At 41.5% G+C, this 26,393-nt stretch overlaps 1 protein-coding gene across 1 annotated transcript in view; it reads right to left on the reverse strand.

Annotated features, from left to right (window-relative positions):
- Positions 1-294: 294 nt before the first annotated feature.
- Positions 295-26,393, reverse strand: part of LOC116323919 (probable E3 ubiquitin-protein ligase HECTD4) — a 39,342-nt gene continuing 13,243 nt past the window's right edge. The window contains exons 21-76 of the mRNA XM_039620804.1: positions 26,189-26,387; positions 25,957-26,076; positions 25,767-25,871; positions 25,506-25,669; positions 25,110-25,355; positions 24,685-24,877; positions 24,267-24,371; positions 24,036-24,124; positions 23,786-23,958; positions 22,965-23,100; positions 22,728-22,872; positions 22,446-22,612; positions 22,148-22,294; positions 21,870-22,054; positions 21,595-21,748; positions 20,030-20,310; positions 19,716-19,902; positions 19,536-19,617; positions 19,220-19,422; positions 18,909-19,044; positions 18,639-18,821; positions 18,344-18,508; positions 17,926-18,095; positions 17,579-17,694; positions 17,381-17,484; positions 16,994-17,155; positions 16,684-16,832; positions 16,462-16,541; positions 16,004-16,167; positions 15,651-15,888; positions 15,394-15,530; positions 15,181-15,307; positions 14,595-14,732; positions 14,275-14,411; positions 14,030-14,190; positions 13,766-13,947; positions 13,469-13,674; positions 13,240-13,370; positions 12,912-13,117; positions 12,625-12,804; positions 10,951-12,344; positions 10,651-10,858; positions 10,348-10,571; positions 9,779-9,924; positions 9,584-9,687; positions 8,677-8,800; positions 7,849-8,039; positions 7,597-7,743; positions 7,379-7,498; positions 5,518-5,673; positions 4,741-4,844; positions 4,327-4,548; positions 4,070-4,236; positions 3,723-3,918; positions 2,846-3,068; positions 295-431 (exon numbers count right to left, since the gene is read on the reverse strand). Coding sequence (XP_039476738.1) covers positions 295-431; positions 2,846-3,068; positions 3,723-3,918; positions 4,070-4,236; positions 4,327-4,548; positions 4,741-4,844; positions 5,518-5,673; positions 7,379-7,498; positions 7,597-7,743; positions 7,849-8,039; positions 8,677-8,800; positions 9,584-9,687; positions 9,779-9,924; positions 10,348-10,571; positions 10,651-10,858; positions 10,951-12,344; positions 12,625-12,804; positions 12,912-13,117; positions 13,240-13,370; positions 13,469-13,674; positions 13,766-13,947; positions 14,030-14,190; positions 14,275-14,411; positions 14,595-14,732; positions 15,181-15,307; positions 15,394-15,530; positions 15,651-15,888; positions 16,004-16,167; positions 16,462-16,541; positions 16,684-16,832; positions 16,994-17,155; positions 17,381-17,484; positions 17,579-17,694; positions 17,926-18,095; positions 18,344-18,508; positions 18,639-18,821; positions 18,909-19,044; positions 19,220-19,422; positions 19,536-19,617; positions 19,716-19,902; positions 20,030-20,310; positions 21,595-21,748; positions 21,870-22,054; positions 22,148-22,294; positions 22,446-22,612; positions 22,728-22,872; positions 22,965-23,100; positions 23,786-23,958; positions 24,036-24,124; positions 24,267-24,371; positions 24,685-24,877; positions 25,110-25,355; positions 25,506-25,669; positions 25,767-25,871; positions 25,957-26,076; positions 26,189-26,387 — 10,216 coding nt within the window. The remainder of the gene's footprint in view (positions 432-2,845; positions 3,069-3,722; positions 3,919-4,069; positions 4,237-4,326; positions 4,549-4,740; positions 4,845-5,517; positions 5,674-7,378; positions 7,499-7,596; positions 7,744-7,848; positions 8,040-8,676; positions 8,801-9,583; positions 9,688-9,778; positions 9,925-10,347; positions 10,572-10,650; positions 10,859-10,950; positions 12,345-12,624; positions 12,805-12,911; positions 13,118-13,239; positions 13,371-13,468; positions 13,675-13,765; positions 13,948-14,029; positions 14,191-14,274; positions 14,412-14,594; positions 14,733-15,180; positions 15,308-15,393; positions 15,531-15,650; positions 15,889-16,003; positions 16,168-16,461; positions 16,542-16,683; positions 16,833-16,993; positions 17,156-17,380; positions 17,485-17,578; positions 17,695-17,925; positions 18,096-18,343; positions 18,509-18,638; positions 18,822-18,908; positions 19,045-19,219; positions 19,423-19,535; positions 19,618-19,715; positions 19,903-20,029; positions 20,311-21,594; positions 21,749-21,869; positions 22,055-22,147; positions 22,295-22,445; positions 22,613-22,727; positions 22,873-22,964; positions 23,101-23,785; positions 23,959-24,035; positions 24,125-24,266; positions 24,372-24,684; positions 24,878-25,109; positions 25,356-25,505; positions 25,670-25,766; positions 25,872-25,956; positions 26,077-26,188; positions 26,388-26,393) is intronic.

The raw sequence follows: 26,393 nt of genomic DNA on the forward strand, positions 1-26,393 counted from the left end.
ATTCCCTTGAAATAAAAATAATAAAATAAAATACAATAACAAGAAAAAAACAAAGCAAAACAAATCAAAATAATGAAATGTACGATTTGTGTAAACTGCAATAAAAAGCAGGGATGAACAAAGCATTGCCACTGAAAATTTAATAAAATTAACTTTGTGGCTTGTCGATGCAGCAGAGCATAAGGTCTGTCTCAGAGGAAAGTCCAGGAACTTGGGGATGAAGGGAGAAAAGGGGTCACAGGTGAGGGTGAGGTTTGGGGCACATGGGGGGGAATATTGGGTTGTCAAGTCTTCTCAGCCGCTGAGTGGGTCCTCACGGTAGTGGATGGCGTAGCGCAGTTTCTCCAGCATCACGTCCAAAGAAGTATACTGGGGCAGTTTCACCATGAACATACAGGTCTCCACCCGGATGTAGCGCGAGTCTGGCTGACCTAAAGGAGAAACAGGAGTTCATAACCCAGTGCTTCTCTCCCAGTTATGCATGTTTGCCAGTTGTTAATGAACCAGAAGCCCAATGACGTGCTACGTAGCAGGTGCTATAATAAGCTGCCAGCTATGCAGGTGTCCAGTAAATGACAGCAGACTTCAAGCCTGAGATTTTAAACGTGTCTCTAATTTACAAACACAATCAACATTTTCAGAGTTTGCTCAAGTTTGCAAGAGAAGCTGATTTAACGCAAGGGCGTAGATTTGGTTTTGGCGTTGGTGGGGACAGATGATTCAACCATTGAACCCTGCCCTGTTTCTTTTTTTTTTCCCTTTTTGTCTTTGCTTCTTGATAAAAAAAGGAGAAATATACTTGCCTACATATGCTATTCTGCATGCTTTTAAACCATTTAAAATTACAATTCATAGTTTTATATGTGAATTATATAATGTTAAATTACTTAAGTATTTAAGACTTTAGTTTACTTGAGCCATATTCCATATAAATCAGGTATCATACAAAAATAAAAATAGAGTGATGACAATAAAAGAATATGACTTTAAGGACTTAACAACATAAGTTATAGTACACCAACATCTCTTATACATTAGCACTAAGGGAACACTGAATGACCTGCTGGTTTTTGTCCATAAAACTACTCATCTAAGATTACCACAACGTAAAAGATCTCTCAGCAAAATTATGCAACATTTTAGGCACTGTTGCCCCGATCAAGTCAGTGAGCTGGGATTTTTTATTCTAAACATGAACTACTGTTACAGCAACAGACATGGACTACTGGTGTCCCACACAACAACTCAATGTCCACTATGTGAAGGAGCCAAACGCATGCCTTCTCCTCTCGTTAACTGAGATAAACTGCTGGCATATTTGTTTTACATCTATACTGTCCAGTCTCTCCTGGTGGACATACAGCAGCATTGTTTAATCTCATTTGAGTCATTGTTAACCTTAGCCATGTTTTTAGTCTTCTGAGAGCACTGAAGCTTCTTTCAGCCTCAGTACATGCGTTTTATCCTCAGATTAAAATTATTACTATGTGCTTGATGTGCCTCACCTTTGGCCCTGGCTCTTCCCCTCTGACTGCACTAGGACATATTGCCACCTGATAAAATAACACATTGATTTGTGCCATATAAAAAGTGAGACATGTCAATTCAGATTCTTTGTCAAATATACACTAATGAATCAATTTACATCAGCAGCCTAACAACTGTCATGACAATACTAGTTAATCTATAGTACCAAATCATCAGTCAGTCACCTGTGACCTTGCCTCTTCACCTCTGTCCGAGCTACAACATGGCAGAGCTGCCTCTGTCACCTGATAAATAACAGTGAGACATTCCAAATACATGCAGTCACATGTGCTTCAAATACAGTAATGAACCACCAAGTCATCATCCAATTTCACCTGTGATCTTGTGTCACCATTACTCTCTGAGCTTTGTGTTGGTTCTTCTGTCACCTGACAAATAGCACATACATGACAATAAGAATAAAATGTGTAGCTGCTTCAGTGTTTCTGTCACTTTGTGCAGATCTTGACTCATCAGTAATGTTTGTAGGGTGAGTGCATTTTTAAAACAATTTGTGCAAACTGCACTACAAGGTGGAATATTTGCAAAATCATGACTACCTCATGATATTTTGTCTCAAAAATGAACCCTATGAATATGTCAGTACCATTAGGATGTAATATTTTGTCACCAACATTTTAACAGCCTCTGTAAACTAATATCCTGGCTTACTCGAGGCTGCCGTTTTCTCTGACTGTTTCAATCAAAATTAGAAATGCTACTCTGGGAGACTGAGATAACTAATAGTGCTGCCTGTTGTGCAGTTAGTTTCCAAAACACGTTATTCATGGTTACATACAATTTTAGACTGATGTGGGCCAAAGCCTAGCATAGCCTGTAACGTTATTATGACGGACACATTTTATGAGTGAACTTGACTTTAAGTGACTTACAGGTTTCTTTGAAAAATACTTTCTTATATCCAGGTTCTTCCTTTTTGCTGCCATCCTCCTCTCCTCCTTGCAGGTCCTCACAGCGCAGGCTTGCCGCTGCTAAAACTAAACAGAGCTCCCTGAAAGGCACAGCCAATCACATTGGCCATATTTGTCACATGAGGTAGGACTCCAGTAGAGAACGTAATTTAACTCTTTCTGCACTGCTGGGTGAATGAGACGTTGACAGATCATTTTTTTCTTTCTATCGGGTTTGTTTTTCTTTATTCGAAGAGATCAAATTATTGGTGGGGACAATTCAATAATCGCTGGATATTGGTGGGGACATGTCCCTTCCGTCCATGCCAAATCTACGCCCTTGATTTAACGTGACTACTTATGTCATTCAAGTCTGCTCGGGGCCTTGCTTAACCCTCAGATCTTACCTGCTGCTCCATCAGGAGGGGCGATCTTCATGGGGTATGGGGGAACATGGGCGGTGTCAGGACCCCCATCCTTGCAGGGGCACGTGAATGGGATGCGCTCCTGATTGCACGCAAACTTGATGAACTTGCAGAGCTCCTCCTGAGTGAACATCTCCAGGGCAGTCCAGAAGAACTCGATGTGCTGGTCGGTCTCCATCAGGCCCACCTGATACATTGTATGAGCCTACGAGGGAACCGAGCACATGCTGAAATTAAATACTAATCCGTGACAACACGAGGTGAGTGACATCTCTCTGTATTTCATATATCTAGCATGAATCAATAGCAGAGTAAAAAAAAAATACACCGAATAGCCCAACTTCTTTGTTGGGCTATTCGGTGTATTTTTTTTGTCATTTAAGCTTCTTTGCTTAAATGACAAGTGACACAGACATATCACTTTCACACAAATATACGTTTCACCTCAGTGTTAATTTTGATAGCAAGCTTTGATTTAGTTTTAGGCATAATGTTTTAATAATTTAGGCATCTAAATTCTTTTCATTTTAGTCGACTATCATAAGGTTCTTGTAGACTAAATTTGAGGTTGATTTATTTGACTAAAATATAAAGAGTATTTACCACTTAGAGTTGCTGACACAGTTTACAAAGTGGCGTAGTTTCATGTGTGCAAAATGTGTCCATACGTCTACTCCTTCCTGTCTTCTAAGTGTTGACATTTTGCTCGTTGTTTCACATTTTTATGAGAAACACTCATACAACACTGACAAGCGAACAACACTCACCTCGTGTTGTTCGCTTGTCAGACAAAAAAAACAAAGCCCTTGACGTGAACTATGATGACAATTATTGGTCAACAAAATTAACACTGCTTCACCTTCAGGAACTCCAAGTTGATGTAAGGCAGGCCGCAGGTGCGCAGCTCAATCTCTATAGGGCTGAGCATGGTAAGCAGCTGCAGGGGAATGATGGATCCGAGCCCTGCACGCACCGCTGTCATGCACTCCACATTCTGCAGCTCCCTCAGACGAAGGCTCCGCACCGCCCGTGCATACACATCCTTGTTCTGCCAGCTTTGCAGACAGATACACAGGACATCCAGAATGAAATCACACCCTAATGTTCTGTGGCATTTGGCTATAAAGACAACTTATGCTGAATTAAGATAACTGCCAAAGTGAACAACAACAACAACAAAAATGCGATCAGCGGGATGATTTGTACCTGACAATGAGGCTCCGCCCTCCCTGACAAAGCTCCACTTCTTCACCAGTCATAGTGACGTAGGTAAAGGTGCAGCAGGGACGGCTGGGAGAGTCTGGGCTTTCTCCTGAATGGTGCTGGGAGGAGATTTCAGCACACAGGGCCTCCAGCTCGGTCTCGTCAGTCACCTTCAGCATAGGAGGGAAAAGGTAAGTTTGAGGTCACTAGAGTCATGTTGGTAGCATCGAAAGGTGCTACGAACACTAATATACACTTACATTTTCAAATTTCTTGACATAGTTGTAGGTAAGCACATCAGCTTCTTGCAGGTCCTGCTCTGAGTCAAGAGGCTCACCAACTAGGCCCTTCCAAAACGAGCCCAGTAAGTCCAAAGGAAGTGGCACATCTGCACGTATGGCTATGCCTAGTAGTTGGCCAAAAAAGTGCAGCAACTGTTCCTCTGCATAGCTGATAGGGCAAGGAGTGAGGACATATTTCCCCTGAGAACAGCACAAATACAGATATGAATTATATTACTCCCTAACACAGCAGTTTGCATCATGTGTGATAAAAACACATTTCAGTTAGTATCTAGCACACAGTTGGATATGAATGAATTTTTGGGGAAAACAAATATAGCAAAAAAGACAAAAAAGCAGAAAACATGGTAGGTAATAGAAAATAAATATTACCTTATTACGATTGGCTGCAGCACTGGGACAGGGGAGCAGCAGGGAAAGTGCAGAACTCTGCAACTCCTTACACACCTGCCACAGGAAGTGTCTAAAAGAGCCACCTGCACACATTGATCACAGCCAGTTAGAACAGGAAGGGGGCAAATACTATTCGCAGGGCTGTACATTGATTCAAAGTGCACATACAAATAAACTTCGAAAGAATTTTAGTTCAATACAAATAGACGCGGGATCTGTGCTGCAGGGTTCTGCTTGTGATTAACTATTGCAGTATGAGAACTCCTTTTACACATGGTGCTTGTTTACCCCCTCTTAAAGCCAGTTTTGTTGTTTTATTTTGGTAGAAATGTCCTTCCTTTTTTTTTAGGTTCCTGTATTAATTTTTTTTTTATAACAAAAAATAGTGTTTTTTTCCTATCAAAACGAAACAGAAAACCTACATTGACCTGTAACATCTTGAAAGTGGTCAATTTCTTTTAAGGCCTGACAGTGTAATTAAGTAACTGCAAATGCCACATTTACATGATCTTTGTCTCTTTATTTCTTCCTGTATTACAGAAAAACAAAATGAGCAGAGCAGAACAAATCTAAGTATATCCAGTGCTTAGTTTCTCAACCGATTAAAAGTTCATATATTTTGCCATTGATTTTGTATTTTGTTTTTAATACTGGTTAGTTAGTTGTACCAGTTATTTGGAAGTTTATGTATTAAAATAAAACTCAAGTGCAGGAATCCAAGGCAGTACAGAAGTAATGTGAGGGAGAAATTCTTACTTGTGCCATGAACTTCCTCTCCAGTGAAGCGGATGTTAAAGGCGTAGGTTGGGTCTCCTCCACTGGCGAGTTTCACACAAAGCTGGGATGACGGCACACACGACAGCTGGCGTGCTGCCTGGCAGAAGTACGTGTTCTCTGATGACCTGATCTCACCTGAGGCAGACGTACCCGATCAGAAAAAAAGCACGTTTGACAAGATACCTTGCAAGTATGAAGAGTATTAGGCCCACATTAAGAAAAAAATTAATTATTGATCATTTTGAGAAAAAAGGTTCGTAATTTTATTTCGAGGAAAAAAAAACCCAAACTGTGCAGATTACAGTTTCGAGCCAAACTGATGCAGTTGCTTTACCCTCTGCAAGATGCTTTGTGTAGATGAGTTACTGAAACAAATTGATCAGCTGTCACATCCCACTAAACATTGGATGTCAGATAGATGTTCAGACCATGTCTATATTGGGTCTGTTGGTCCATGACCAATTCTGGACATCTATATGACGTCCAAACAAGGTCCACAATTTGGACGCCAAACCATGACCCACCTTGGAGGTTAATATAACGCTCAATATTTGAACTTTGGACTGGATAATTATTTTGGACGTCACGTGGACATCTATGACAGGTGCTGGGAATTTACATGATAAAGAAATGTAGTATTTTTTAATTACAAATATCAACATTATTGTTATCAACATAAACAATATGTTTAAATACAGATTATTTAAAAACAACACCCATTAATTATGTGTTATTCTATTGATTTATTCAGTACATGTTGGCATTTTTTTTAAAAATGTTAAAATGCAAAATAATTATGGTTAAAGTATTTTTGAAAATTTTTGAAATTCCTTTTAAAAAGAGTACAATTGTGTTTAAAAAGTTTAAAAGAGCATGCTTTATTTGCTTTATATATGCTCCATATTTACAAGTAATCCCGTTTTATTTGTGAAGAGGTTTGTAAGAGGAAGTGAGTGTTTGTAATCGGTAGCGAGACTGAGAGAAATTGCAACAGAAAGTATGAGAAGTTTATGCAATTGTCTATAAACTGGACTACTCTGTGTGCGTATCAACAACAGTATTTGTTGATACGCACATTTTGCAAACTGTCTGTGAGAAGCTCGGGACATTTCTGCTCCAAATCCACCGTGCAGCTGCTCACTTTTGTTTTAGCTCAGGAGCCCGCGCCATCTGAAGATGTCCACTAATCGCTCTGTATTCCTTCACACATAACTGTTTCTGTACAGAAAACATGCCCTCCACCATCTGGAAACATGGGACTATAGAGCCCATAGAAGAAGTCTAAAAACACAGTCTAAAATGAGTCGAAGATGTCTTCAACAACCACATTTTAGACGTTCAGTAGACGTTGAAAAAACAAAAACATTGCCTGGCATTACAAAACGACCCCTTCAGTGGATGAAACATATAAACATATGACATATAAAAGACAACACTCTGATGTCACTTGCGCAGTGGGACTGTATCTTGTGATACAATATACACGCTTTTCCAAGTTTGTGGGGTTTTTTCCTTCTGACCAGATGTTGCTTTCTGCACCATCGTTTCAACATCCTTATTACCACACTCTGTTTATGTGCTAAAAGAGAAATCATTTTCTTGTAACTAAAACCGATTTTGAAATATAATTTCACTAACTTAGCTACACAAGCCATTATATAGAGGATATAGCAGCTGTGGCAATTTGCCTTGAAAATATTTTAATGTCCACATTTCTACATTTTTTACTCAAAATGATCAATAATAATTTTTTTTCTTAATATGGCCCTAATGCTCCGTATTGAAGTGATATTGAACTTGGAAAAACTAAAAAACATGAACCAGTGAAAGGAATACCCACCTCCCACAATCTCTAGAGGGTCCAGTGTAATCTCTGGAGCGGCATGGTCAGCTGTCCGCTGCACTGTGGCATTCAGTACTCTGTTCATCACAGTGACCTTAGTGTCATAAAAGATTAGGCCTGCAAATAGAACAAGCGGTGAGTCATTTCAACAAAGCAAGCTTTCCAGATAGGTTACACAAACTACAATGCGAGATGTGTGCTCAGATCCCGCTCACCTTTGGCCTCACTCAACAGAGCTGCAATGCTGTTTTCATACGTATGTGTTTGTCTCAGCTCCACCAACGGCAGGAAGAAACTCTCCAGGCTGTTGTTGAGGGATTGCAGCAAAGCAAAGCGTAGGCGTAAACTCTCCACAGGCACATCTAAAAACATTGACATTTATACAAAAAGTTATGTATAGCTGACACAAACCCCCTGAGGTTTCAAACTTTCCAGTGGAACTTTAAAAGTGCTGGCAGTTTACGTACTGAGTAAGCAGGCCACACGAGGATCAGCAGCATCACTGGGGTCCAGGTAGACTTCATGAGGGTGCAACCGGGCTGGTGTGATAGCCAGGTGACGGCACAGTCTGTTGATGTACTGTACCAATGCCACATCCATTTCTAAGCTCCACTTTCTACAAGCCTTCTGTGCATGGCGAGTGTCTATACAGGTGCACCTGGCAGAGGAGCACAGGAGTTCTTAAATAAAGAGCTCTGAGCTCTTTAAAAACATTAAAGAGCGAAAACATTATCAGATAGAGACAAGACACTCAAAGAATCCTTAATACAAACTGATAGGTGAGTTCTGCAAAGATGACAGCTGACCTGATGATGCCCCTAAGAGCCAATAAACTGCCAAACCAGGGAAAAAAAAAAAAAGAAAAAAAAAAGACATGAACCAACTCACATACTCGCCTTCTTAAAGGCAAGCAGAAACTCAGCGGCCATCTAGAAATATCTGTGGGCAGTTATTTTTGATAGAAAGAAAAAACAAAACAACCAAAAAACCTTCAGTTTAAACAATCACCGAAATGTTTACTACATCTGTAGAATCAGTCGAATCTGATAAAAATGGGACTTTGCCCCAAAATAAGGCTTATAAAGTTTTTTTCCCCACTGGAAATTCTACATATATCACCATCTTTGCAGTTAGTAATAAGACATAATATATGCATTTATTATTGCTGTTATAAAGGTTAAAAAAAGCTAATTAGGGCAGAATTACTTACAACAAGAGAGAACTGACAACATGTTAAGTTTGCTGAAAGTGTGTGTGTGTGTCTGTGTATTCAAACAAGGCTGTCCAAATCTCACCTCTCAAAGTGAAGATCATAACCACAAGCCAAAATTGCCCTCCAGACACTGCGGATGTCCTGCTTGGCTCGGTCAACAGCAAATTTATGGAAGCCTTCTAGTGTCAAGTACTTCTCCTCTGGGACTAAAGAAACCATTCACAGCAGGATGCATTTCATTTACAAATACATGATCAGCTACTGATATGGAAAATTCTCACTTGTCTGATAGTGGACTGGTGGTGTGTCAACAGTCAAAAGTACCTTTAAATGCAGTTGTGTGTATGTCTTAAATTCTCAGGTAACCTACTTACAAATTTCAATGTTATGCTGCTTCACCCTACTTTCCTACAATTCAGATACGAGTATTATACTTTTGCTTATCTACAGTTTCAGCTGGTAATTAGTTTTCAGATGAAACTTAATGAAAAGGTTTATTAAGATACTAACAAAACAAAACACCCGCGCAAAATATTGCTTTTAACGATTTTGACATGTGACAAAGTGTCTCGTGTCTGGTTTTGGGTGCCCTCATGAAATAACGCAACTGTGGGGAAAAAAAACGAAAGAAAAAGCACAATACAACCAAATCAAAAAAAAAAAAAAAAAAAAAAAAAAAAAAAGCAAAAATGAAACTGCTAGAATTTTGATGTTCAATTCCCATCAGGTTCCTTAAAATTTCTCTCATGACACAGCACAAATATTTTCACTTTTACGTGTCCTTTTTTTTAATTTCACTTTTACTTGTGATGGAACATTTGAAACTCATGGAGTCCACAGCTTAGGAATGTGAATATTTCTTCACCACACATATAGTTCTGGAGTAGTTAGGTAGTTAATTCAAAGGTTGTTTTAATCCTTTGCAAATCTTTGTGTTAGCTAAAAATTCAAAGATGTGTGGGGTCAAAGTGTGAGTGTTTATTACAAACCTTCGGTTTTCTTAGCAGGAGATTTTTCCACATCTTTTTCTTCAGGTCTGGATTTCTCAGGAGATTTTGGCTTTAGCACTGTTTTCTTCTCACTCAGTGCGGTTCTGAGAGATGAGCACATTTTAATTCAGTTATCATGACAGTGTATTTATGCCTCTATACATGTAGTTACCCTTCAAGAAGTGAGTGACGTACCTGACACTGTTAAGCACAGACTTTTCCTTGGTGGGAGGTTTGGTGATGGGCCTCTTTGTGCTTACTACCTTGCCTTGATGCTGCTCTTTTCCTGCCTTGCTGTACTTGTTCTTATTTGGCTTAGGTGTGCCATACTTTCTTAGAATCTAAAAAAATAAAATAATTTGTAAGTTGTCGTGTACAACAGTTGAAAAGCTGTTTTAAAACAAAAAGGTCTATTAAATAAAATTACAGTTGCATTATTATAATTTTTTTAATTATAGTAATCCATCAATCCATTTTCTTCAATTTCTCAAATTCAGGTTAGGGGCATTTAACCTGACCCCACTAATTCAATGTCTTTGAATTGTGGGAGGAAGTCGGAGAACCTGAAGAGAACCACACAGACATGGGAAGAACATACAAACTCCACACAGAAAAGGTCCTGATTTAATTCAAACTCAGGACCTTCTCTCTGTCAGGTGACAGTCCAAACTACAACTGAGCCACCCCCCACATTTGACTAACAAATTTTTAATTTAACTATATCAAAGAATTCACAAGTTTACTGTTGAGCACTTGTCTCATACCTGAGTAAGTTGGTCTTCAAGTACTTTCTTGGGAGGTCGAACATTGGTGAAGAAAGTATGCAGTAGGTTGCCAGGTGTCTGAGAGTTGATCTGCTCCTTGCTGAGGTAAATGTCAGACACTTTAACGGGCTTGGCTGGCGTGAGGCTGAGCATCTGCTCCGAGTGGACACAGCTCTTAAAAATATCTGTGAGGACATCTCGGGCTCCAGGTACAAGCTTGTCACCTTCAAACAGAAGAATTTTAATTTAGACAAAGTAAGAAAACTAAAAGCAACAAATATGTGATTGTAGTTAAGTGACAACCTTTGATTGTCTTCTCCAAGAAGTAGTCTTCAAGGGCAGAGCTTCCCTGTGTGTCAAACAGGCTTTGGTTAACACTGGAAGCCGTGAGGATCTCCTCATTGGTCAGCTCCATTAGTTCTTCTTCACCTTCCAGGCTGGACAAGCCAATCAGGTCACTGCTGTTGAAAAGACTGGCACGAATTTTTTCCACTTTGGCTCGAGAACGCACCTATAGTCACAAAAAGAGAAATTTCCCTCACATCTCAACATCTTAACCACAAAATCAATCAGATGGAATAATAACGTTCTGAATCAGCTCACCTCAATGACAGCATAACCTTTGATGGGTCTGGCCATGACTGCATTGCTCTCTAATGAGGTGACTGTGTGCATAGAGCCCCCATCTGACACGGATGGTGTTTCTGCACTGTCGACAGGTTCCCCTAAGCTGCCGAGACTCCCAAGACTCCCTGTGCTACACAGGGAGGTATCTAGACTCTCCTGACTAGAAACTGTCTGTGACTCTTGGAGTCCCTGCTGGGGGTATGTAACAGCAGAAGCTGCAGCCGCAGGATTGAGAGGTGGGACAGCTAAAAGCTCCTGATCGACAGAAAGTTCACTGGCAGTGCGGGAGACCCCCTGAGAGGAGCTGCAGATAGAGGTCTGGCTGGTAGAAGCTGAAGCACTCACACTCATAGCTGGAGTTACACTACTGGAGCTGTCGGGACTCTCGGGACCTCCATTGTTTGCAAAGGGGCGCTCAGGTTCAGGACCCACTTTACCATCCTGAGGGCTTGCAACACCAGTTCCAGGTTTTTTCTTGGGGTCCTCCTCCTGGAGAGGAATGAAGACTTCATCTTTAAAGAGCCCCCCATGTGCGTTGCAAGCCCTTCGGATAGCATTACGGACAACAGCCTCCTCCAGGTGCGTGGGAATACCTGAGAGCACCAGCAGGCGACTGTGAGCAGTGGGTCCAACCAGAGCCTGGCAGGCGTCCGTTACTGCATCGCTGGTTACGCTTAAGCCCTGCGGGTCCTTGTTGGCAAGGTGTCGTAAGATCATCAGCAGAGTGAGGCAGCGGTGGAACCACAGCATGTCCTCAGGTTTACTACCTGCCATGTTCAGCAGGGCACTGTCACTCTCTGACAGCCTTGCACCTCCACTTCCCCGTTTACCAGACACTGCTGCCACTGCAGCTGCTGCTCTCTCACGCTTCATCTTCACCTTCTTACGCTTAGATAGCAGACTGGGGCTCTGCGGTGTCTGGCCTGGGGATGATGATGAGGATGAAGAAGAATCACTAAGGTTAGGGGCACTGGTGGAGGACAGTGCTCCCACTGAAGAGCCGCCAACATTGAGGGGAAGCGTCACCTCTGCTACAGCCAGACACACTTCCATCAGAGCATGAAAGTATGTGGAGAATCGACTCTGCTCCGCACCCAGGGCCAATGCAATGCCTCCGGATGAGGACCCCCCTGCTCCAGCCCCTCCAGCAGTCCATCCCTGAGTTTCCCGGTCATAGAGCTTTCGGAGTTCTGTCTGCAGGGCCATGAGCACTGCGAGGCAGGGGTTAAGCAAAAGAGCAATGGAGCTTGAAAGACCAGCAGGGCTCTTCCGCTGCTCCAAGTGGTGGATCTTCCGCAAAAGTTCAGCTAACAAGTGAAAGATGAGTTCTTTGATGGAGGGAGCCAGATCAGTGGTCCAAAGCAAACCACCTAAGAACAACGACCAAGGAAAATAATCAAAACTGGGATCTTGGGAAATCTTTATACACCTAAATGTCTCGTGACTTATGGATGAAGTGGTATGCCCTTTAAGTACAAGGTTCGTAAGCTTTGAGTTGTTACTTCTAACCTAAATTTAGGATTTAATGGGTAAAATCTACATTTGTGTGTTTAATGTAATACTACAACTGCTATACAACAAGGATACACAAATATGGCAATGAAATACTACATTCACATTAAATGGTGTCACAATGGATGTTCCTCCTACCAAGTAGTTCTACCACTTGTAGCAGCACAGATGAGGGCACTGTGTCTAGCTCATCCTCTGATCGTTCACTGCTCTCTCCCAGCTTCCATGTTAGCAGCTGTTCAGCAAATGCCATGGCTAAAGGAAACTCCAGTGGCAAGGAGTGCAACACCAGCACAGCACCAGGAGGGGGGGACACCCCTACAATTAAGACAAAGGGATACTTCATTACATTTAATGGGTACAGAGTTTATTCACAAAACAGCTGAAGCAGCTTATATAAATTCCCTTTGGAATTAGATACTAACCAAGCTTGATGTGCACTTTATCAGTAGGGATCATAACAGAGGGATATTGATTGGTGGTGGGTGGGGGAGTAAGGCCTGTGTTGGTAGGTGAGGCATCCAGAGGATAACACACAGCCTCCATCAGATTCAGCTGGCCATTTCTCCGCACCTTGTGACCCAGGCCATACACCATGACTCGAGCCCAAGGGGCCTTGTACAGACTTGAGCTAACGGAGTAGAAAAGATTAAGATGTCATTTTTGCTATCAATTTGATTTTGTTTTTAAGTTTCTCTCCTAGGGTTTTTTTTCTTAATGAAAGCTGTTATTTAATAAACCACCATAACTCACTCTTTACGACAGCCGAGCTGGCTTTCTTTGCAGGACACGATCACAAATGCAGCACCTGGAAAGCTGACATCCATGCTTACTTTGGATTCTGTCACTGGGAACTCCTCAGATGTAAACTGCTCTGGTGCATTCTGTCAAAAAATCACCACAATTGTAAGAGGTGTAACAGCTTGTAAACATGCACTCTGAGATACATTTGTTAGATTAATAATGGATTGGCAGAACACACCTGTAGAAAGCAGCATATCTGCTTTGTAAGCTCAAGTAAGCTTTCTTCTCCTTGATGCAAGGCACGGGTGATGGCCACTGTCAACCACTCCCGGATTGGCTGAGCGTTGCCCTGGTAAAACAGGTCTGTGGGGGAGCAACTTTGGCCCTCAAGATTGTGCAATACTGACTGAGCCAGCAGAAGAGAACTTGAACTGATAGTGCCATCTGCAGGAAGAAAAATTGACACATTTACCACTAATGGAATATGCACATGGTATTAAGGCGTTTCATTATAATATTATATAGTCACACTCACCAGGGAGGGGTGGAGCCAGCAGCTGATTAGACAGAAGCTGCAGGTGTTCCAAGGTGATGTCACGGATAGCAGGTATGTGGAAGAGACGAGTGAAGGTGTGCGGATTCTTGGGGGCAAAGATGTTGAGCAAGGCCATGCGGCAGTATAATCTGGCCAGTGCACTCTCACAGCGAAGAAGTTCCCTAAAATAAAGCAAAGCTGCATGAATGATTCTGTGCAGCATGCAGACGTGTCATATTTATCATCATTGGATTCACATGTTACCTGTGAATCTGAATGTTGCTACTGTCTAATGAGACCAAGCCATTAGCCGCAGTACGGCGAGATCCAGCAGGTGGGCGTTCCAGCATTTCAATAGGATACCAGTACCTGACAAGCACACCCTCACTACGCAGGTATGTCTCCACCTGTACCAGTTCATTCACCTTAACAAAGCAAACACAGTTTGTTCATCAGCATCTTTGTTGTTAAGATAGAAAACACTTATAATGGTAAATGAGTATACTTACAGAGTCCACATCCAGCACAACACCATGCAAACCAAAAGTTTTTAACATGCCCCTGATGGCAAATTTCGGCAGTGCTGTTCCCCCTGTTGTGCTGTTGGTATTGTTGCTGTCAGGACATCGGATGACCACAGTCAAGCCTGTGTTGAAACAGTACATCATCGCGAGGATCATTTAAATGACATCACATCACATTATATACATTTGATTTTTTTTCCCCACTGGAAATTACAATAAGGTCATTCAAGCCTAGTGGCAGCAAGTGAAAAGTAACTGTGTGCAATATTAGTACAGATGTCTAAAGACTTTTTTTCCTTTCTTACCTTTGCGGACTTTGTCGATAGTGAACTTGTTGGCCTCATCCTTGATATCCTCAATAGTTGGGAGGTAGAGGTCTCGAGGAATGCCACCATTCTCTTCATACAGAAATTCCACTGTCTGCCTCGCAATGTCAACCATACCTGAAACCAGAAACAGTGTCTCAGCTCTACGCACAGGTAGATAGTCTGGTAAGTGATTAATTTTATAACTTCAGACATCTATTTAATGAGGGTTGATGACAGGAATCCCATGATCAAATCATGAAGCACATCAAAGCATGTAGTATTAAAACTGCACCAGCTTGGTCTGATTTGATTTGATGATTAATTCCTTGTTCTATGAGTGAACCTAAATTATCAGCAATAAATCTTAAGGCGGTTAAATAAACATGTATGATTCTATTCATTACAAAATGTTCTTCCTATTATGACATTATTTTGACTTTTAGATGCAATTAACACTCCATTTAATTTCCAAAAACATCTTAAGGCTCATAAAGCTAAAGCAGCACAGGTTGTGTTTATTGTCATGGAAATCTGCAGTGGCATGCAAGATTTTTTTGGCCATGTTGTAATAAAAGTTATTTACCCAGCTGCAGAGCTCCTTTGATTTGGTCCAGGCCCGATTTCCTCTCAGCCTCGTTACGGAACCGTCTACGAATTGTGGGGAACACTTTTGTCTCCCATGCCTTTACCAGAAGGGCATAGTGGTCCTCCTGAAGTCAAATCAAAATTCAGTTATGAAATACTTAAGCTTAAAACTTTTTCCAACACAATTTTGAGCATTGCAGACTTTTCTTACTCTTGGAACATCATCATCATCCTCATCATCACTCTCATCATCAGCAATAGGGGGAGGATGTGGGTCAGGTCCAGAGGTGACCAGATTCTCATAGCTCAGCTCCACCTTATAAAGGCAGGACTGGTCACTGTTGTACTCTGCAAAAGCCAAATATTCAGATTGAACAAAGGTTACTAGGCTGTGAGGCAAAAATACAGATCAACAAGAAAGAAAAAAAAATTATGGAAAGGAATGTCAGATGAAAGCAAGAGACATACGCTGCTGAGCAACTGCAACAGCTGCAATGCGACAAGGGGGTCCATGAGAACCAGAGTCTGAAGTAACACTAGTGCCTGCATCATTATCGCTGTCTGAGGCCATAGCAAAGGGCAATGCTTCAAAATTTGCACTGATTTCTTCTGCAAGGTCTACACACAAGTCAGCAGCATTTCTGTGTGCTTGGCCTTCAGCAAATGCAAAAGCCCGGCTTCCAAAGTTGGCACGTATCTTTGAGTTCTGCAAAGGAATACAGAGAAAGTCAATATATAAATATATACATACATATAAATGATCCAGCACATTTTCTAAGAGCAGTTCAAATATAAATGAGCCCTTTTTAGCAGAAACCCACCTTCTTTTGAATGTGTACCAGGGGCCACATTCCACCAGCTACATCCTCAAGAATGGGACTGAGCCGCTGACCACAATAGGTAAAATACACCCTGCCTTTAGGGGCCTGACCAGGTGGAGGTGGAGTGCCCTCAGAACGCTCCCATCCAATTCCAGCTACATCACCTGTGTTCATGCAGACGGAACATCCACATCTCAGTGATGGCTTGATGTGAACAGGTCATGACACATTTTAAAACATGCTAACATAGGATACAGCTCAAGTTAGATTAAGTTAAGAAAGCAAGATATGTTTTTCAATCAGCTTTTTGAAAGAGCAGCCTGGTAAGCAACATTGCATGTAAGACGTTTATTTCAAATCCATAACAGACTGCCGTATGGATTTCCAAGCTGTGTAAATCAAACAAAAGAAATGATCGATTGCATATGGAAAGAAAGATATTTTGGCTACTGTCTCACCAGGAAGTAGAGCCACATCCAGCCTGACACTCTTCCATTGCAGCAAACTGGAGCCATTATAATGCACTGCCCTACCATTACTGACACACACAGACAGAGAGGAGACAAGCACACAGAGACAGCATGACACAAAAGAGTAAAGCAGTCAGCAATCAAGTAAGAGAAACAGAGCAGAGGAAATCCAAAGGGAATATCTTTGCTTTAATATGTAGGTCTACATACTTATGGAACAAACATGTGCCAACAGGGTTGGTCCATGCGCCATCCCTTTTCTCTGCTTCAGGGGCAAAACCAAAAGACACAATTGGCCCACTGTCCTCCTCTGAGTCTCCATAGGAGACAATTTCTATCTCCCAGTAAAACGATGGTGCCTGCAAGGACAAAGAGAGAAAAGTTTAAACTATGGACAGGCTCAAAATAAATAATTATAAATAAATAAATTATAAGTGAATAATTATATTTCATACTAATCACTGATATTTGTTCAAACAAAGTAAACTACTGCAGGAGTGCATTCCTCTGATGTGCCCACCTGAACTGGTACAGGAGAGGTTGCGTAGATGAAAGTGCCTCTGGGAAGCCCTCCTCCAGCACTTGGATCAGCCAAGAAGGTGACAGAGGTCAGACGGGATGAAAACATGCAGGCACGGACTGGAGGGAAAACTCTGGATGGACACCAAGTAATCTCCTTTGGCTGTTAAGGCAAGCAGATCAAAGGTGATGAGACAGAGGGAGCCCAAAAACACTTAGCCAAACACATTAAGATGTCTGAACATTTTTGAGCACATAAGGAGTAGAAACACAATCATTTTGATTTTATCAGTTAATTAAAACACATTCAACAGATTTCAACACTTTGAAGACTATAGCTCTGTTACAAGAGAGGCGGTGTTTTGTCTATGTATTTAGTAGCCCCAACCTGACGTCTGTCCGTCTGCAGTGGTGGAGGTGGTGGACGAGCACAGTCCCGATACAGCATTCTTACTCTCTCGCATTGAGCTTCAACCATGCCAAGGCGCTCTCCTGCACAAGATGACAGAAATGTGTCAGACACACAGCTGCTAAGCTGGTATGGTGCTGAGAAGTACCAGTTGATGACATATCTGGATATGCTCACCAGGGCTGCACTCCTGGGCAACCAGGTTGAGAACCTCAACAGCAGCCGGACACTGCTGAATGAACTCTTCACAGAAGGAGCTGTCCTCTAGAAGTTGGGCCATCACCAGACACGCCCTGACAAAAAACAAACAAAAACAACAACATCACATCATATCACATAATGATGCTCCAGTCTTAAGGGGTTTACATTTTAAATATAAGATAGTTTCCCCTTATAATGCAAATATGAGACTCAGACTAGTAAAGTTCAAAAGTTGATTCCAAATACAAAACCCAAGAAATTTTGACACAGACCTGACCAATCAGACAAAATGCACAAGTTTACCTGCATTACTGTTTACTCACCTAGTTCTGATTTCAGCCAGCAAGCGCACTGCAGCCATTACCGGGCTGGAGCCATCTCCAGTAGCTGGTAAAGAAGTGTGAATAGAGAGACTGCCCTCCTGTGGCAGAAGCATAGACTGCACAGCTTGTACCACCTTCTCTGTGATTGACAGCTTATAGAGAGGAAGAGCCTGTTGTGGGGAGAGCCAAAAGTGACATTCAGGTTGCCATCTCCTATAATAAGAACTGCATATTTTTTTTTTGTTTTTTGATTTGATTTTATTGATTAGCATTCAAATATCTCAGTGAATACAGAATAAAGATTACCACAAAGCAAAAAATCATGAGACAAGGCTAATCAAAAGGTATTGGCTGAAGCATTTGCTTATTACGCCAACCCTTTTAACATTTTAATATTACCTGATGTTGGAATTCTTACCTCAGATCTGGGAGTGCAGAGGCGTGATATTGGTACTGTCAGGATATCTGAAGCTTTGCAAGCTTTCCTGTACTCGCAAGACGGAAACTTCACAGTAGCGATGCCCTCCTGCTCATTTATAGACATAACTATACCCACACTCCCCAGCACTCCTTTACCTACCACCTGCAGAGCAAAGGAAGCACGATAAACATGACAGTAGTTAATTTTTTCAGTGGTTTCAATGGATATGATCACACCATCTTGATAAATATATGCAATAATAATGTGTGGTATCTTTGATATATGAACTAACCTGAACCTCAGAACCAATCTTGATAGTTTCTTTAAAGCCTCCAAGAGCACAGAGTGCAGCAACAGCCTGTCTGCCAATGGCCTGCAGTTTAGCCAGTTTTCTGCCACTGCTGCTGCCGTTCTCCAGAATACTCTCAGCATACTTGCCCAGCTGAGGGATAAACATTAGCGCCCGGGAGAGAACCTACAAAACAGCCATAGGAAACACTATCAGCAAACAATATCAAGTATGATCATTGATATGGAGGTAAGAAACAGGATAATGCTTTACTTTTTCAGCAGTGCTTGTCCAGATCTGAGCAGTGTTGGACTCAGGAGCAGTGAGCAGACTATGAAGCAGGGCTATGACCTCTGCAGCCATGCTGTTGGCGACATGGCCACTGATAAATGGGCGTACTGGGTCTGACCTAATTAAGGCAGATTTTAAGAAGAAATGTTACAACACATACACATACACACACACACACACACACACACACATGCCACATACACCTACAACCTGGCAGTATCCACTTGTAAATATGACTGCAAATATTAAATGATTTACTTTTGTATAAAATGTCTAAATCAGAGAAACAGCACCTGGCCAACTCGGCATTCCTGTCTCTACAAACAGCAGTCTGAGCAGTTTTCTTCTTGTCACCAGCAGTAACGCCCCCAGCAGTCTCTTGGGCTAAAGTCTCCACAGGTGGGCCAACGCTCACTATCAGACCAGACTGGGCCCACTTGTTGGCTTTCCTCAGGGCAGCAGATGCTTCTTCTGTAATCACCTCACAGCATCCACTCTAAATTACATTTAAAACAGGACAGAGATAAAGATGGCAGTTAAAAAAAAACCAACACACACACACACAAAAAAAGGCACTTTATGGTTCTGGTTAAGTTATTTTTACGTTACCTTTGTCATGTCTCTGTCCATCTTTACAACTTTTTCCATGTTTGCTCCAGTGCCCAGTCGAAAGGGACGCCCCTCAGAGCTGCTACATTTTGGAAAGAGTGGAGAAACAGTAAAGTCAGAAACACCCAGAATAAGATTGCAAATGTAAACCCAAAACAAAGATCTGAGGTGAAATCATACCTAAGAAGTGGTTGTAAAACCTCATGAGATGACTGGTCCTCTCTCTTGTGGATAAAAATCGAAAGCTTGCCATCAACTGCCTCTCCCTCCTCCCCAACATCATCAGACTTGAGAGCTCCTTTGGAACTGGCACGAGAGAGACTTGTGTCTGGCTCAGAGGAGCTGGGTGAGAGAAGAGTCTGACAGCCTGGGAAATAGAATATAGGAATAAGAAGGAGAAGACAATTTTATAACCATCCAGTATAGTTGCTTTGCCATTTTTGCCTTTATTCAGATGGTGGACAGCATTTAGAGGTTCTAGGTAAGAGACAAACCTGGTACTACATAGTCTGCCAGCTTCGCTAGCAGCAAGGCAGCAATGCGCGAGGCTGGATCATTGGCATCTTGTTGCTCAGCATCTAGCGTGTTAATGGAGTAGCTCCACGAGGGCAGAGCCACATTACCGCAGTCCTCCACGCTCATGAGCGGCAGGGCAGCACGACACAGCTGCAGGATGATAAGTACTAGCTTTGGTGAGGGCCTCTGGTCAAGCAGAAGAGACAAGAGCTTGGAGACACAAGCTGGTTGGCTCAGGATGGCTTTCCCTATGTGGCTCCTAAAACATAAACATACACTGTATGAACTGTCGGTGTTGCGATATACAAAAACAGGTGATAATTAATAATAAAAAAAAAGTGTTAGAAAAACAAAAACATGATAATACATAGTGCACAATCCAAGGCCAATATAGCTATAGAGTCAGTCTCAATACCAGTTTTTTTATGCCTCTCCTCTCTTTCAGTAACTACTACATTTCAGCCTCAGTTCATCTAAGGCAGGGGTGTCAAACTCAAATACACAGTGGGCCAAAATTCAAAACTGGAACAAAGTCGCGGGCCAACATTAATATTTATTGAAAAAAAATCTTCCTCCAGATATAAGAATGAATCTTTTCTTATGGACTCAAACAAGTTTTGCTGAAAAACTGAATATGGAACAAGCAAAGCTTAATACTAAACAATATATATATTAGCTGTATAATACCAGTAGGCCAGCATTAATAGTAATTTGGTATGGCTTCGCGGGCCAAATGTAATTAGGCTGCGGGCCAAATTTGGCCCGCGGGCCAGAGTTTGACACCTATGATCTAAGGTAAGGTGACCATTATTACCAGCATTCATTTTTCTACTGCTGTAGCTACTTCTCTCACACACTTGGAGACTCACTTCGATAAACAAAACCACCAAGTGAACCGGAGTCTCTCTCTCTCTCTCTCCCTCATATGCTCTTGTTTGGCTGTTATTACAGTATGCTGTAGAACTGCAAGAACTGCAGGGAGGCTGACTGTTGAGGACTTAATTCTTGGTATAATTGCTGATTTGTTATTAACTCTTTCTGTGGCTTCTCAGCTTTCTCTGCACCGTGAGTTACCGCTAGCTGTTCCATTAGAGTGCACTACTCAGTCATTGGCTTTGAGTCCCAGGTGTGTCTGGTATTGCAGCTGGCTTAATAAGTCACCACAGATTGGTGCCCTAATATAGCAATGTGATATTTAGAGTTCTGTGTATATCAGTAATATTTATTCACTTTGCTTTTGTCCCTAAGAAAAAATAAATTACATTTTAATATCCTCAATATATATTATGAGTTTTATTATATTTTATTAGATTTATTACAGTCTTTATCTCATTTTATATCCCAGTTATAATCACCATGATCCAGCAGATGTCCATGCTAAAAATCTTGATCCACCAAAAGCTACGATAAATAAACTTAAGGATGAGTTTTTCAGTTTTTCTACACATCATGGTTTCTCATCATTTCTTTTAGCTACTACATTATGACAGCGCTACCATGAACACCCAAAACACAAAGATAAATTACATGAAATAAACTTTACCTGGAAAGATCATTGAGCAGACTGAGCACATCCTGTAAAGCATCATTGCCAGCTGCCTGATTCCCACAGCATTCTGTGGCTCTTGCCAGGTGATTGGTCAGCAGGCTGGATACCTGCCTTGCCAGACCTGAATGAACTGCATCTGTAGATCCACCTTTGAAGAGTAAAAGCAAGGACTGTTAATCCATCATCACAACAATCATAATATTTCATCTTACAGCATGAAAAAAAGACCTTTTAGGAATTTGACCAAAGTATCTACGAACTTTTCATACCTTCCACCTTCTCCCACTCAATACATCGGTTGGCCAGCACCTGAAAGGCTGCCCAAGCCATGGTGGCCACCTTCTGTTTTTTGGTCTGCTTTTCATTTGAACTGCATTCCCTCTGCCCACTTAAGCTGCACAGGCTATCCATAAGCTGAACCAGCCCACTGCGAACGAGGCACTGCTCCTCACTCCTATGATAACACAAGTAAAAAATTAGAGTAAGCAATCAAAGTCTTAGTACTACAGGAATATTAAACGAGATCAGTTAAAATAGGTTTGCTTGCCTGGTGTAAGGGATTGTGCAAAGCAAGCCAATACTGTTGGCACAAGCAATTGGGTAGCGTGCACATAGTGACACTACAGACGTCATGGTCTCCCCAAAGGCCTCCTGCACCTGCTCTACCATTCCCCCACAGGTCAGCTCCTCAATCCTACACAGATGGCACACAAACAAAAAGTAAACAAAAGTTTGTTTATAGTTTAACCTGACAGCTCAAAATCATAACTACAAGACGTATTTCATCAATGTGTATAATCCGAGTACACTCAAATTTACATTTGCTGTTCCTCCTCTAGTCTTACCTCGGTCCACCTTGCAGTACCATAGTGACAGGTCCTACTAGGTGGGTGACCCCACCAACTCTAACAGCAGCCGTGAGCAACTCCCTCATATGAACAAGCGCCTGCTTTCGTGTGCTGCCTCGCCGCCAACGTGTCTGCGCAGCAGACAGGAAACTACTGCTTGAGACCTACAGACAAAAGAGCTATAAATTACCTTAATGCAAATCAGAATTTCATCCATTTATTTGAATGCATCTATGCCAAACAATAAATTTAAAGCACTGGCATGAGTGAAAAACCTACAGCTTGATCAGGTGTAGTCCCAATAAAGGCAAAGAGTTGTCCCAGCAGCACACTGTATGTTGGCTTGTCTCGGCTGTCCTCTATGGTCAAAGACTGCAGCAGGGTAAATGAGCTGCTGCGATGACTAGTAGGGTGGTGTCGCCTTCTGAAGATAAAAAGGTTTGCAAATACAGTCAAACACTCTTTATTCCTATAAGTTACTTGCATTCCTTTTATCTAATACAGACAGAAGAATACCTTTGTGGCGCATGTGTAAACTCCAAGTCTTGGTTAGCAATCATCTCCAAGTCAGAAGGTGCAGACATGCTACGCAAGAAGACTGGTTGCTTCACTACGGGGACCACCGTCTTGGCATCAGACACAGACTGAGAGGCTGAGAAAAAACAGAAGAAGAACGGGGTGACTGACATCTAATTACACAGAAACACAGATACCTATAAAAACTTTGCTTTTTCTTCCAGTGGAGAAACTTCCCAAATCTGAGTTACATAACAGTAGCCATATGCTTAAAACTTAATATTTCAGGAGCGTAGAGGACTCTAATCACAGGTCTAAAACACTTATTTAAAACCCTGGTTCCCAAATAGTGTTCAGTGAGTTGCATAACCATATGTTATTACTGGATTATGCTTCACAAACACTTCTGGATGACTTATTAATTTTCAGTTTCAGTACTTGGAATGTACTAATTTATTAAAGGATAATAAAAAGCCATCACACACTGGGTATGAAGCAGAGGCAGCCAGACAGTTGGTTAGATTGTATGAATAGCTCTGAAGAGGTTATAGATGTAAGGCATACGCCAGTGCAGTCAACACTCATGCAAAAAAAAAATATTCTGATAACATGCTCGACTCAAATAGCCTGAAAGTGTCCTTGTCTGACAGTATAATCAAAAGTTATACTCTCGTTGATGTGCCTTGGGCACAAATAAAAATTTGAAAACCACCAGTTTAAAGAAAGAAATCTTTAATTTCGGTCCTGCTAACCAACAAAGCGTCACTTGGAAACAACACCTGTAACAAGATGGGATGGGAGACAAACAGATGCGCATTTACCTGGGCCTGGTGTGCCAGCAGGTGTGCTGGTTAGACTTCTGCAATGTGGAGCGATGGTGACATGGAGCAGTAGCTCAGTACGGTTCATTAGACTTTTCACCAGAGTTTTAGTTTTAGCAAGAGGGCTGCTACTTCTGATGTGTTTACTGTTCACCTCCTGAAAGAACTTCTCCCTGTTATCGCAAATAAATACTGTTAGAGAACGAACTGACCTGAAAAAATGTAAATGAGCTACATAATTAATACTTGCCTCAAAGCAAGGACAACATTTTCCAAATCACTAAAATCAAGTGGGACCTCCTTCAGTGAGCAGAGTAATTCCAATTCCTTCATTTTGTTCTGGTGACGTTAAAAAAAAACGAAACAAACAAAAAAAGAAAAAAACAAGAGACAGAAAACCAAAAAGACACAAAAAGAACAAACTTAACTGAGAGCTTATCATTGGTTGATTACAGAAATTAGTGTATCTGTGGCAGTGTACCTCATAGAAGTGGTAGTCATGAAAAAATGGTGTGTTGTTCTCCAGTTTTCCTTGTTGGGCCTCCTCTACCTCATTCTGCCATTTCTGTTCCAATTCTGCTACACTCTGAAAGCAACACAGGAAATAGTCTTCCACTCTTTTGTGTCTTAAGGTCTGTTTGTTTATTTATTTATAGATACTCTTTCTTATTAGAAAGATTAGAAATTCTTATTTCTTATTTGTAGGTACTCTTTAACATGGACTTTATTTGAACTTAAACAATAAATTAAACTGTTCAAATAAAGAATTCTAATCTTAACCTCTTATTTAATAGCATAAACAAAAACTGAAAATACACCAATTTCTTTCACTTGTTGCAAGCATAATTAATCGATAAAATACTGTTTTCAAAAAACCTTGATGGTCAGCATAAACTTACCTGCAGCTGCCGCTCCATAGCATTAATCTTCTTAAAGGTCTCAGCCATGATCTTACAGAGCAGGTCATATTCCTCTGTGTGATCCTCGCGGTATTGGTAGTTGACTAGTGACTGAAGCGCATCCACCAGGCTCAAATGTTTGATCACGCAAGATACTATTACCTCTTCCATAACATCTGGTCTTATCACCTCCCTTACAAAAAACGAAGAACAAGTTAAAAATGATTGTGAAGTGAAATAACATTAACAAAAATCTTGACATTAATATCAACTCTGTTGTGACTCTTGACTCTCCTTCAGAATAAATAAAACCAGAAGCCCTAAATTTGTAGGGTGTTTGTCTCAACCATTTAGGGAGAGTGACATTATCCATGTACAGTGTATATATGTCATGTTCTGTCAGACTGAAAGAATTAAGCTTTTACTTTATGCTTGGGCGGAATTGTGGTCGAGCCCTTCCGGACACTTCTCGTAGCCTAGACATGATGCCCGGAGGAAGGCGAATTCGGGGCAAGTCAAAGTAGGTCCCTGGCATAAGGCCTGGAGGTGGGATGAGCACGTCAGCTGGGTAAGTGAACTCCCGATCCTCCTCAATAGTGAGTGGCAGAGGTGAAGGACTGGGCGTGAGGGCAGGGGAGATGGCACCATTTGCTTCCACCTGCCACTGACACCTAGAGGGGAAAAAAATTTACTAGTTTCAGCTGCTAGCAGCTCAGCTGTGACTCAACTAGATATCGAAGAAGAATATGTAGTAATCCTTACATGTAGGACATCACATTTAGCTACTATTAATGGGACACATTTTATTTTAGCTCTGTTACCTTTGCAGCAGCTTTGAGCAGAGCAAATCATGGCAGGCCTCCTCCTCTTTTGTCACCTCTGGCCCGTTATACAGAATGCGGAGCATTGAGCATGCCAGCACTGACAGTCCCAGGGCAAGGTCTGCCAGAAAGGGGAGACCTCCAGAGACATCTTCTGATGACTCCTGTAAAAACCAAAAAAAGATATACAGGATCTTCAGACTACTTCAAAAAGTTAAAAAAAAGAGATGTTATTGATATTTACATTCTTTGAATTGTTACCTGAGCTCTGACAGTGCAGGAGAACCCCCACATGGCTTTATCAGGGGTATTATGTTCACGTCCACTCCTCATCTCAAAAGAAAATGTTACTGTGTCTCCTTCAACCTAAAGCAGAACACGGAGCAAAATGTAGCTGTTCAAATTGTCTATGAACATCTATGAACAAATAATTCATTCTTGCTTTTATTACCTTCACAAGGTCTTTGGGCCATCCTGTCCCCAGGACACTGCGACTGCCATAACCCAGAGTGTTTCCTCCATACTCTGCTACTTTACGACTATTGGTGTTGGGACCGGCATAGATAACCAACTATAATAATAGAGAATGTATTTGTTTAAAAGAATCCACAATGCTGAACAAAAAGATGTCTAAAGGTGAAGTATGATTGTGTCTCCAGCTCGTACACAGGAGGAGTCATTACCTTGTCATAATCATACTGTGATGAGCAGCGAGAATCAAAGCGAAGGTACAAGCAGCGGGCTCCTGGGATGTGTACGGTCTCCTTGAATTTGTAATTGTCCCTTACAGGATGCACAGTCTCTACTGTTTTCCCAGCAGCCCATGGAGCAGGGATCTTCAGTCCTGTCAGGAAGCCAGGCTCTTCACGCTCATCAAGAATTCTATGA

The sequence above is a fragment of the Oreochromis aureus genome, linkage group 12 (assembly GCF_013358895.1).
Source record: "Oreochromis aureus strain Israel breed Guangdong linkage group 12, ZZ_aureus, whole genome shotgun sequence".
Lineage (NCBI taxonomy): Eukaryota > Metazoa > Chordata > Actinopteri > Cichliformes > Cichlidae > Oreochromis > Oreochromis aureus.